General features: G+C 37.3%; 1 protein-coding gene across 1 annotated transcript in view; it reads left to right on the top strand.

Moving 5' to 3' along the window:
- LOC120495824 (glypican-6) overlaps positions 1-13,774 on the top strand; it is a gene marked incomplete at both ends in the record, with an annotated part of 659,110 nt that overhangs the window by 639,165 nt on the left and 6,171 nt on the right. The window contains one exon of the mRNA XM_039695705.1: positions 7,514-7,644. Coding sequence (XP_039551639.1) covers positions 7,514-7,644 — 131 coding nt within the window. The remainder of the gene's footprint in view (positions 1-7,513; positions 7,645-13,774) is intronic.

Genomic DNA, 13,774 nt, shown 5'->3' with positions numbered 1-13,774 from the left:
CAGGTCTTACCTGCTGCTGGTCTCCTACTCACAGAACCAATGGCTTGAAGCTTGCTAGCAGCGTCTTACACACACACACACACACACACACACACACAAGGAGAGAATATTCTGCACAGCCATGCTGTGATTCTCAACCAGAAAATGGTTAAGAATAGAGTTTAATAAGGATATAGAGCAGACTGCAGTGATCAAGCCTCTGACAAGTTTGCTGACCAGTGGTTTTTCCAGATGGCCTCTTTCATCGGCCCTCTTCCACCTATTTTCCCATGTTTGTTCCTTAGCTCACCTTAATCCATCTTTCTTTGCCCTTGTTTTCTCCCATGTAAACAACCCACCCCAGACATGTTTTCCCTACTGCTCCCTGTTTTGTTCAGCTTCAGCTTCACATGCTGACAATTTTCACCTCCAGAAAAATCTTACCCCACATGCAGCAGTTTCTCATGCAAGGACTGACAAGTCATTTGCCTGCATATCTCCAGAGAGAAGCTTAACTGGTTATTGTTAACTGAATATCCAAATTAAAATATTGATATTTCTTCTGCACAAGTGCAACAAGAATTTCAAGAAAAGTACCTTCTCCCGTGAAACAAAAATGAACAAATAAAAAAAACCCACAAAACCACAAAAAAATAAAATAAAGCAGGATGTAGAAAATTGCAATATTATTCCATAGTATGAAGTGTGTGTGGAGCTTAATGGTACTCAGACAGGAAATCTGTAATGTGTCAGTTTAGCCTCATCAGGATAGAACCATATAGAGTTCTAATATGAATAATATTTTGAAAAAGGGACTGTGGACCCTAAGGAAAACAGCAGTTTTGGCATCTCTGCCATGCCTTATTCTGTTTTCCTGAGAAGAGTTCTTATCACCTCCTTTAAATGTGAGGTAGAGATTTACTTTCCTTTTCTTGAATTTTTTTAGTAAATCATAATCTAGCAGTAAAACTTTTGGCCGATTATTACAGGGATGTATTTTCACTGATACTATATTTGTAAAAAGTCAATATGTACCCATATTTCACTTTTCAATTTTTAGTTTTTAATTTGTTTCATTAGTTTACCATCTAATGCTCTAAAGATTTTATGATCACTATTTATGTTTAGTGTCATGATGGAAAGCTCACTGAGTTTTACCTACACGACCTAGTAAATACAATCCAGACTCCTGCCTCCCCTTGCCCTTGGTCAGAAGGTTGGGAAGCTACCAAATGATCCCTGCCTTGCAGCCCAGCATATCAACAATTATATCCTATCCCAAAACAGTCATTGCCACTCTCAAGGTCATAGTCAACTGCAACAGGTTTCTCACTCTGTTTTACAACTATTCAATCTGAAATCCATGGTCTTGTCCATAGACAAATCCTTTGCAATTTCACAAATAAAAACTTATCCTTTGTTTTGTTTACCAGCAGCTTTGGGAAGAAGCACTTTACAGTTCTCCATAAACAAGTGTAAGACCACATACCTAGAAGAAAAATAGAGAACTCTTAATGAAGAATTTAAAATGAGATCTTCTTCCTTTTTTTCCCCAAAACAAAATATACCTTACAGTTTTGTGAAGGACATGCAATTTAGTATTTTACCATTCTTTGTTTCCATGAACAACAATTATAGACTTCATCCATAGATTCTCTCTTGGATTCCCCTGGGGGAAGCTCAGCCACTGCTGGAATCTCACTGATAATTTTGAAGTAGAGAAGCAACAATGCATGAAAAGAAAAACTGATGTCACAGCCAAATTAACAGAGACCCTAAAAATGCCTTTTCTTATCAGCGTCCCAAATTCTCCCTATCAGAGTCTCTTTGCATTTTCTGGATGATAGAAAGAGGGCAAGAAAAAGGAGGCACTGATGGTTCTTGCCAGAACATTGTATTTCAGCCTAGTTTAGAGGGGGTTATATCTTGTCAGAAGTCTCATACATCAGTTTAATTTTCTCTGCTCCTTTTATTTCAATCTGGAATTCAGGAAGTTTTCTGGGAAACTGCACTGAAAGAAATATAACACAAACAGGAACACATCACTTTTGGTATCAAGATTATAGGAGGGTGGTGTAATGCATTTCCAAGGAAACAGAGACAGATTCTTATCTATTTGTATTGTTAGTCTATCCATTACTTTGCCTGTGGACACCTAGGGCTCATAAAGTATTTCCATATCTTGAAATTCACACTTGGTCTTCTGAATGCTTAAGTTATACAATCAATCACTTAGCATGATGACGAGCTTTCTCCTGTGTTTCTCATTAAAATGGCACCTATGAAACTTTAAAAAAAAAAAAACTATAAAGCAAACTAAAAATTTCTTCAGGATCTCTTTCTTAAATACTGCTTAAAATGAAACAAAGTCCTTCTAAAAGCCACTGACAAATACCTGTGGTGTTTGTTTTTTTTTTGATAAGGAAAACAGAATATAAAGCATTTAAAGAGAACTGCTGTTCTCAGCTGGCAGACACGTTGGGGGCCCTTGGACTACACCCTAGGCCTTCAGTAGCCTTTGGGGGGTTACTGCATCAGGAAGGTCCCCACTCCTGTTTCCAGCATCCAGGAGAGGCTGAGAGCAGCAGCACTGATGGTGACCCTGATGTGCCATATGCTCTGCACTTTCTCAGGGCCATTGGCAAGCCTGTGTCCTCAAGTGAGCAATTAGTCACATCTATTTTTTCCTAGTCCCTGATAAACCCACAGCACAAGAATTACTGACCTAAACCGAGCTCCTGATCCACTCACCCCAGCTGGCAGCTAGATGCCAGCTTTTTGCCAGATGCTGTAGTACATGAAGAACACATACTGAACCTAAGAAAGCAGATTTGGAAAAATACAAAAGAAGAATAATCAAGAACATATGTAGTTGAACAACACAGTCCAAGTATATTAACAGCATAAAAAGCAAGTGAGTCAATCACCCAGTTTTCAGATTTTTTTATAGCACAAACAATAATTAAGTTCCAAATATCTACTATTTGAGGTGATTGAGAAATTATTAAGCCCACTCAGATTTACACTGAACTCAACCAGGCTTTTGTCCGTTCAAGGGTCTGTTCTTGAGAATTAGGATTTCAAGACTAAATCATCTAGATTTTCTGAAATTCATATTGAAATCTTTCCAGATTCCTCATGTAATAATATTCACAATATTTTTAGAAGAAAAAAAAAGTACTTGGGGCAGCAGTGTTGTGTTTGTCAATACACAATTACACAATTAGAGATTTGAAGAGCTACAGTCTGGTGGGGACCATTACAACATTTTGACTGTCCTGTCATAAATCTCAGCTTATTACATTTTATCTGATTTTCACTGTATTCAACCTAACAGCTTCCATTTCACTCAATTGCACCGGGTAGCTGGTACCTATGTGCTTATATGGACCTGTACAAGTGATTAATAAAGTTTATCACTGTAGTGAGAGTTAAGGTTGGAAAAAAAGAGAATTCCATCTAATGACCTGAGGAAATATTTTCCAAGACAGCAACTCACTTTAAAACTGTACAGTGTTTCTTCCTAGAAATCAATGTTATGGATGAAAAATTCAGTCTTAATTTAAATCTGAGGCCTAACTAAAAAAAAATTATAGTATCAAGCTAGTTAAATACAGAAGTGTTTGTTCCCAAGGGGCCTGAACATCCACAATAATAAGACTACCTTGTTCTTCCAGTCTTCTCTCAGTCTGTGGCTGTCAGGTATCATCGGGATAAGTTTGATTTAGTCAGGAACAGCATGATGGTTAGAAAAAGAGTAGAAGGAAGAACTCAGTCAGACAGAGGCTAAGAAAATAATTTTGGCATTCATAGAAGTGCCACTTGTTCATCCTCTTTTGCTAGACTGAGCTTGTAGTACTCCTACCAGAAGGAGACAAGAATAATCCAGCATCCTGGTCACTGCTAAGTCAGCCACAGTCCCACAGTGCTGCTGGAACTGAAGTAAAAATGAGTCCTCAAACATTAATTTGTGCAAGAACTCATCTGAACTGTGCAATTGTCCAAGACTTCTAGTCTGGGCTGATCCCTAAAATGAGCATTAACTGGAAGCATAACTTGCGTCAGCCTCAGAAATAATGTTGAAGGAGGAACCTGTTTTACTTCAGCCCTTCAAGCATCTCTTGTCACAGCATTCAATCCATTTGTCAGACTCTTCAAATATATCCCTGTATAGGCCTCTACTTCGGCATTAGTCCTATCTCGCATCCTAACCCCCAAAACAAAAATACAAACTGCTGATATAAAGATGTACCTGTCATCAATAAGGGTGTGGATATTTCAAATTATATTTTTCCTTTAACCCCTTGCTCCCCAGACATATCCTTAAGATCCAATTAAATAAAAGATCACAAGGCTCTAATGTCAAATGTCACTGTGGGCTTATAGCTTCTCACTGCTCCACAGACTTAAGTTATGAATAGCTGCCTGGAGTGGTCCAGATTCATTCCAAGCCAAAGAAGGAGACAGAAATTAAAGAATATGGACAAGCAGAGATTTACTATTTGATTTTTCTCTCTTGTTTTCTTTTATTTTCTCTTTTTTTCATCCTTTCCTTTATGTAGAGCAATAGCTTAAAGCTATAGCCCATGTTTGAAATTTATATTGAAATATAAACTTGACTCTAACCTAAATTGAACCCCAGCTTTGAAAGCATCATCAATATAACATACCATATGAAAGAAGGAACTCGACATAACAAAAAGCTCACCTTTGGCAGCCAGGAATTATCCACATTCCCCAGTCTTTTCCCTCTTCCTTAACAATGACTAATAGATAGATAGATAGATAGATATAGATATAGATATAGATATAGATATAGATATAGATATAGATATAGATATAGATATAGATATAGATATAGATATAGATATAGATATAGATATAGATATAGATATAGATATAGATATAGATATAGATATAGATATAGATATAGATAGATATATAGCTATAGATGTTATAGAGATATATATAGATTAGATATAGATATAGATATAGATATAGATATAGATATAGATATATAGATAAAGATGTATATGTATATATAAAGACTAAATCTATGAATAAGCATAAGGTTCAGAAAATAGAAGCTGATTAGCTAAAAGCTATCTTTCTACAGATACAAAGTGTTTAAGCCAAGAACAGATTTTTTTGTTTGCATCTCCTAGAGCTATTCATTTTGGAGTTGAAGGCACTTTCCTTGAGGAAAGGCTGTTCTTAAACTGAAACTGTGGTTCTTGTTCAGTTATAGGTGGTACACTTTTCTGCCACATAGCTGAGATTTCACTTCAAGGTTTAATTCAGGATGCCGCATGCCATCAGAAGAAGCAGCAAGTAGGCTGGAGCCACCACCCATTCTCACAAGAGATCTCCAGCAATTATATATTTACTGAACTCTGCTTCAGCACAGTCCCTGAACACATACTGGGGCTTAACACTAGACTTTTCCAACCTTCTAGTTGCCAAAATAAAGTGGATTCATATAAAGAGGCACCTGTCCTTAACTCAAAATGTAGTCTACTGCTACCAAAAAACCCGAAACAAAACAAACAAACAACCCAACAAACAAACAAAAAAAGAAAATAAAAAGAAAACCCAAAAAATCTTTTCACTGTTTTATGCAGTAACCCTAATCTTAACCTGTTCCTGAAGTAAACTACCAAAATCCAGCCACCAAGACCTGTGCTCTAAAAAGGCCTAGTACTGGTTGTGGCACCGAGGATTTAATCTGATCACATTGCTCACAAAGTACTAAATCATAAATGTTTTATACAAGGCATTCTGAACATGAGGAAGAAAATAAGAGTCCACACTTACAAATTCTCTTTGTAATTTTTTTTTCATTTAGAAGAAACTGCTAACTTATTGCTGTAATCTGTAACTGTGTGTGCATGTGTGTATGTATGTATGTGTCTTTGTGTGTATGAAAACTGTTTTCTCTATCAGAGGTAGTTCCTATTTTCACCACTTTGCACTGGAAAGGCTATAAACTACAGAATTCTAAAATCAGGTGCAGGCAAAGTAACACCTCTGCTTGAAACCAATTTCCTATCATCTGTCCATTTCTCACAGTTAGCAACAAGTGCTTTACACCTCACTCCAAATAACTGGCATTACTCTTTCCAGCCTAAAAGTACTGTGAAATATTAGATGTAAATTTGCAAAAGTGCTTTGGTGCTACATGCCAAGCAATTCCAGTTTCAGTGGGATTTCTGGGTATGCACTGGCAGCATATAAACAACTTAATGCAGTCCTTAGGTGAGGCTGTGCATGGAGGCGTTTGTCTAACTGTTAGAGTGAGACACCAGCCACATTTTCCCATACCTCCATGCACTTGTGTCTTTATGGGGAAGGAGAAAATGTCCATCTTGGAATAAACCTCTGTGACTTGCAGCCAAGTGTAAAGCTAACAAGCACTGCTGTCAGATCTATGGAGAACTCCATGCCTTCTCCACACAGCTGCTGTGGGGTTGGTGCTTAAAATAGCAAAGCAGGCATGGGTCTGTTTCAGAAAGAAGTCTTCTTGGCACTTTCTGGATCCTAGGTCTGGCATATAAAGAAGAGAGCGTGTGAAGATTTTTGTTTATTGTGTTAAGGTTACAAGCATCAGCTGCTTAAAGCTAATTAGTTTCTGAAAACTTTAAATCTAACATAGAAGACAAGGATCCTGTTCATATGCTGTTGAAAGATATACTGTAAATCCATTTTATCACATAGCTATTGCCATGTAAATTATGATAAATTTGTGTCTGTGTATAGACAAATATATCTGATTCATGGCAAAACCTTTTTTATTGCCATGAATTTCTGTTCAATTGCTTGTTTTTCACTTGTTAATGAACATCAAAAGATTAAATTATTTTGCAGAGGAGCTCTATTGGAAGTTAAGCAATCTTTTTTTGTTTTAATCCAAAGCAATCTTTTTTTGTTTTAATCCAAAACACTCAAACACTATATTTCTACATACAACTTACAGCCATGTTTTGAAAATGTAGCAAGGCAAACACAGTTTATACCTATAGAGTATGGCAGAAATCCAATATTCATCTGCTGTTCATATTGCAAGAAAATGAGATCATTAAGGTCAGAAAGAACAGCTGCTTTAATTATAACACCCCAATACATCATATCAAAATTTTCATCATCTCACACAAATTCTAAGAACATACCCTGAGGATTCATTTCTATCATCCTGCTTTTTCTTGGGAAGGAGATTACATAAGTACACTCCAAAGCACTGGCTGCTTCGAGAAGCTGTGTAAAATAATTTTACCCCAAGCTCGATAGTGTTATGGCAACTAGTATTAATCTAACTTTTAAAGTCTTTATTCCTCTTTCTATGGTGGCAGCAGTAGGGGAAGATATTTTGACAGCTGGGAAGCTGCCCTGCAAGCTTCACAGTGCTGCTGCCACACATCCCCCCAGACTCCTGCTGAGGAGTGCTCAGTATCCACACCTACAGCTGGCAGTGCTGGTGTGCCTGAGGAACCCAAAGGTATCCCTTCTTTAAGGGCATGGCTGCTTTGTGTTTTAACAGATGCTATGCTTCTGGTAGCGGAGAGATTAGAGGGACCATTCAACATTGAATCAGTCATGGATCCTATTGATGTCAAGATTTCTGAAGCCATCATGAACATGCAAGAGAACAGCATGCAGGTGTCAGCAAAGGTACTGTGTCAGTCGTGCCTTCTCTGAATGTTGTTGAATGTCACAAGTGGGGGGAAAAACATCTCCACCAATTTTTCTGTCTAGACTTTAAGAAAGATTGTCCAGACCACCAGAAATGACTTTTGCTTGTTCAACAATTCACCAGACTGGCTTTGAATTCCTCATTAAACTAGTTAAACAAGCTTGAATTTTTCCAAGGAAAGGGAAAGGAAAGTGGAAGGGAGAAAGCTACCATTCATTAAACTTCAAAGTAAAAGCTGTAAGAGATTTAAGGAAAATAGAGTGTTCTGAAAACCAGTGGTAACTCTGTAAGCATTATCCTGCAGAGAATACTTGGCAACTTCCACTCGTGTCTCATCTGTGATTCTCCATATTAACTTCCAAACACATTTTGATTTATCTAGGTCAGACTGAGCACAATGTGTTTGAGGTGAATACACAAAATGTTTCATTTGACCTCCTTTAATAGCCACTCTAGGGAAATGCTACATTGGCCAATCTCTGATTACCAGACCTCAGTTTGATAGAGTTTTGTCTGGATTCTGACACAAAGATAAACTGAGCTAATGATACTGGCTGCCTCCTTTCCATTTTTAATGTGTGTGTGTATACAGAGGTCACCACCACCTCCGAACCCCCTGTTAATAAGATCCTTCAAATTCAGTAGCAGGTGCTGTTGAGCCAATAGTCAACAATTAATGGCTTTGCCTTAATATTCATCAGTGCACTGTGGCTGAAATTCTAAAGTCAAGTTTGCCAAGCTATCTGCATTAGGAGCTTCTATCTCCCATTTAACTCCCAGTCGTCAGTCAGGTGCTGGCCAGACTGCCATCTAAGTCAGTGATTTTCCATTGCCTGGAAGGAAGCTGCTGTAGCTGGGAAAAAAAAAAGTGGGGACAAAAAGCAGGAGACTGAGGTTTACTTTCTTCCTGTCAACCCAAAATTAGATGCTTTTTATGGCCCCAGTGCTGCAGGTTGCTAAGAATTTCCTTCAATATGCCTTTTGCTTTCAACCTACATGACGTTTCTTGGATTTTAAAAGCAGTCTACATCCTGCAGGATGAGACTTTATTCTGGCACCAGTCATCAAGGTGTTTAATAGCCAAATATTTTGGGAATTAAAGGTTAGCTTCAGCAAACTCAGCCCTTACCTCAAAAAAGAAACAAAAAATATTTTCACTTAAAACTCACCCCGGGCCCAGGTGTATTTTGTTTTCCTTTTAACTTTTTACTTTTTACTGTTTGGTTTTCACAGTTTTTCCATTTGCTGGAAAGCTGCATCCCCTGCCAGAGTCCAATGATGTTTTGGCATGAGCTCATTTCAGTACTTGCTCACAGCAGAGCAGAGTGTTTCTCCTGTCCCTCACAAGTATTTTATTTGCTGTAAAGATTAATAACAATGCCATTTGCAATGCAATAGTTTTACCTCTAAAAGAAACTTTACATAATATTATTTTTAATCTTGTAGAACAGAAAAGAAATTATATCAGCAAAATTTATTTCATTCTTATTTCACAGATAACAGAGCTGTCTATCCTTGATGGAACTTCGTATATTCTCTGCAAACCATTATTCTCATGAAATGTGATTTCCTTGATCTCCTAGGTTATAGCCATCTTTTTTCATGTAACATGGAAATGCTTTACCTTTTTATAAAAAAAGGCAAAGGCTTTGGGTATAGTGCTGTCCTCTTCTGTGCCAGGTCAGACTTGCAGAGGTGATATACAAGCAGACTTTGATCCATCCTCTGTCATCTAATTTTGCCTCCTTATACATATTGACCACTTAGAGCTTCAGTGGAAATGACAGAAACCTCACCAGATGTAGTGGGGTGCATGGAATGCAACTGCAGACCTAATGTGGGAGAAAAGCCGCTCTCATCAATTGATCTGAGATGCCACTCAGAAAGCTTCAAGCAGGGTGTTGGAATCATGATCTTTTCTGTTTTCTCATTTTTCAGACCATTTTGTACCTTTTATTCGACTGTACCTATTGAAAAATGTGGTGACTAGGAATCATAGGGATTTTTCCACAAGTCACTCAGTGCCTTTTTACAGTGGAAAAATGGTGATGCACTAATAATGTTATGCCTAAAACACCCACATGCACATAGATTGTTTTTCACCGCTGATATGCAGCCTTTTCTATCTAAAAACCTGGTTGATGTCTGGGAGAAGACTCAATGCTGTATTCAGAAGAATTTTCAGCCATGTTATGTAATGTTGTTTTTCCTTTAGGAAAAGAAAAAAGGATTGGAAAAAATGAAAACAAAAGGTTTCTTCCTCAAGGAACTCTCACTTATCCTCTTTGTAGGCAGAAGATCCAGAGTTTATTTAATCCAAAATCCAGTGCTCCTGTTTCAAATAGTAATATAAAATTGCCCTATTCCAAAAGTCCAAGAAAAAGCCAATGACTTAACTGATTAATCATTGCAGAAAGTCAAGGCCTATTGCTTGAGTTCACTTCTTGTCTTTCATTTCTTTAGAAGACACAAACCCTCTGTCTTCCTCTTTTGATAGCTGTATGTCAATACTGAGACAGAGACTTAAAGAGATACCACATGTACCTCTTCAATCTTTGTCCTGCTGACCAAGGACATTCAAACTCAGACATATTCCAGTATCTCTCACTGCATAAAATGGAGCATCTCTCTTCCTAGACCATTAGCTTTTCTTGTTTGTGTGGTGATTCTGGTTGATTCTTCTAGCACAGTTCACATTAAACATGTGCTAGTATTATGTTAAAAACCTCCAATTCTTGCTGAGGCTGCAATCTTTCTCTGTTTTCTTGGTATTTCTCAGCAGTTTATATTCAGCACTGCCTGTCCAGGAAGTCTGATCACAAATCTCTAGGCTTCTTGGCTGCTCACCTTGCACACCTGTCATGTCCCTTAATGACAGCCACACAAGGTCCTTATTTTGCCCCAGGGAAAGTCCCATTCCTGACAGCTGTGACAACTGGAGATGCTTGTCAAAAAAGAGCAACAGTATAGAAAGTCACTCCCCAAGGCCCAAGGCCTTTCTGCTGGAAGGATCTATATGCTCTGAATACGCCCAAACTTTCCTTTCTCCAAGAGAAGACAAGGATTGCTGATCATCAAAACCAGTTTCCATAAATTCATCAACTAGCACCTGCAGCCATTTTTACAGAGTACCTTCCACAAAGCACATCACAGAGAGTGCAAAGCAATCAGCCTGGAATGCCTGAGATGCCTCCCAAAGGCATCGGTACGTTTTAAGAATAGGCCTTGCAGGCTGGGTCTACCCAGACTAGAGTAATGTTCCCTGAAGGTTGCCTCTGGCAGAAGTCATGGTGCAGTAGATTTACCTTGGATTTCTGCTTATAATAGCTGAGACAGGATGTCTTCTTTATTGAAATCTCTTTGTAATTCTCCAGTGACACCTTTTTGGTATTTGAACAATATAGTGCCAAATTCAGTGCTCAGCAACATGTTGATTGTTTCTCAGGCAAAATTTTTACATTTTGTGCATTGTTTCCCAAAGTTCAGCTCATATCCAAGACTTAGTCATAGTATACATTTACCTTATTCTCATTGTCATTCTCCCTGAGGTAATTCAGGTAGTCATATTCAGAGTCATAACATATAAATGCTCATTTCAATCTTGGCCAAAACAAGCTTGTTTTGAGAGCCTTCACAATTTTCTCACAAGGCTGTCAGTACCAACACCTTCGGTTCCTGCTTCGAGTCAAAAAGTAAATGCTACATCTGCTTCATTTTAAAAACATGAATATTTACTAGTTGATACCTAATTGATAGAGATTTCTCATTCACAAGTGTAGGAAAACTCAAAAAACAGCACAAAAGATGTTACAACATCCATTTTTATTCACAGTGGAGAAATTTACTAATCTGGTTGCATCAGCAAAATCACGTCTCCATTGCTGCTCAAAACACAACATATTGAACTATTTTCTGCAATGGTCTGGTCCTATACAAGTATATTAGACTGTTGGAAGAGTCATTTGGCTGCCATGACCATATTTTTCCACTTTCATATAGTCTATCCCATAACAGAGTTTCCCCTTAGTAAGTCTTAAATCTGCTTTTATCTGAGTTGATGGATGTGCCATTTTAACCTATAAATATATGTTCCTTCTCAGCAATTACTTCAGCTAAATGGATGAATGAGCTCCATGACATAGCAGACTACCTATGCATTATTTATAAGGAGGATATCTTCACAGAACTACATCCAAGGTTCTTCTTAAAATAGTCCACAAGTTTCATACTAAGAAAACCTCTTAATTTATCTGTGTTCTTTCCAGAGCTCTGTGCAGGAAAAATATAATGGCATTTCAGGTAAAAAATCAATGCTGTTCTATCTGAAGAGTCAATGGAGCAGAATCATATAGAGACACTCAACTGGAAACACTGAGCACTAGCACATGGCTAAATAACGTATGACCCAAGAGAACAGACTAGTCTTCCACAAAAATTCAAAATGTCAAATTCTCCTGGGAAAAGGGCTCTTTTTTCTACAGTATGTACATCCTAGTCCTGAAGTAGGTACTTCCATTTAGTCAGCTCAAGAGATTTAATTCTTCACTAGCTCTGTTGACTTGTTCTCACAGCTTGGTTCATATCCCTGACCGTAGAGATTTGGTCCATTTGAGCTTTAACAGCAGTTCAGCTAGGAATGCTTTTGTGTTATAAAATCTTAACAGGCATCTCAGATATCCCAGAACATCCCAAACAGCTGTAGATGCTGATGAGAGAGAAACAGAAGAAAGCTTTTGATCTCCCCTATCTTAGATGTATAGCCTAAATGTAGACGCATACACAATGACAACTAAATTTATCTTTCTTAATTTCAAATGGAATCTATTCTTTAAATTCTGATGAAATTGACTGCACCAATTATATATAAAATACACTTTTTTAGGGAGTGGGTTTATGCTACCAATTCACAGCATGTGTAATGAAATACCTGAGTATTTTTCCAGAAATTGTTCAATACCTCTGAGTAGCATTGTAAAGAAAGTATTTCATGTGCTTCTTCTTGGGAAGCATTTGTAAATATCAGTTATCATCTTTACATTTTGTGTTCTGTCATTTAATAACAGGATGCAAATTTTAAAATGTCTCTTTTGCACTCAAAATTCAGTTACTGAATATTGTATCCTTACTGCATTTCCGTTAGGTCATTTAAAAAGCAAGTTGTTTCTTTTTCTGTCATGTAAATATTACTGTCTAGTTTCCATCTCTATTATTGTCTGACTGTATGTAAATTTGTTTGTATAAAACCACTTGCTGAAACTATTTGTATGAAGAGAAATGCCACAAAGTCTCTGATGGGTTTTTTTCAGTACATCATAAGAAAGATGTAATATAAATTATGTAGACTTGTAGTTGCACCACATAGCCGTACAAGTAGCTTAACAATCACACACTGGGACTTTTAAGGAGACATTCCCTCACTTTCCTTTCTTCTGAGAATCTAGTTGTATGTTTTGTATAATTGTCACTTGCTTTATAGGCAAATACTAAATGCTTAATTGAGTAAATGGGATTTTATAGATATCTAAATAAATAATTATGTTTTCAGTGCATAACTTATCTCGAGTCAGAAGAAACTTAAGTAAACTTTTGTAAGTATAATTCATGCTCTTAGCATATAGATTCACCCTTTAAATTATACTGTATCCTACACAATCATGTACAAATCTTGAATATTAATCTTAGTTGAATTTTCTTTACAAAGGAAAAATAAGATTCTTTCCTGACAAAAGGTTTAGAGTTATACAAGCTAAAATCAATTTTCTTGGTTGATTGAATTAATTCGTTGTCCAATAGTCCTCAGAACTAGGGAGGCTTGAAACTCTTAAACAGATATTCTCAAACCAGACCAAACAGTATTCTATTCATAAATTAAAAATCCCAATGGCCATATAACAGCTGACTTACTGAACTTTGAGCCAAAGCAGACCTGATGACTGGACATATATTTAGTAGTAATCAGCTTCTTTCAGCAAATTTTGAATCATTTGGGGTCTCAAAATTAATATCAGGAAACCTGAGGATACAGAGAGGCAATTTAATGTACCCTGAAAGAAACAGAAGTTGCACCATGGACTTGGGTCACTCTTCCACGGGGTGCAGTCCTGCAGG

The sequence above is a fragment of the Passer montanus genome, unplaced genomic scaffold, assembly GCF_014805655.1.
Source record: "Passer montanus isolate IOZ18808 unplaced genomic scaffold, ASM1480565v1 scaffold92, whole genome shotgun sequence".
Lineage (NCBI taxonomy): Eukaryota > Metazoa > Chordata > Aves > Passeriformes > Passeridae > Passer > Passer montanus.
This window is presented reverse-complemented; position numbering and strand designations above follow the sequence as displayed.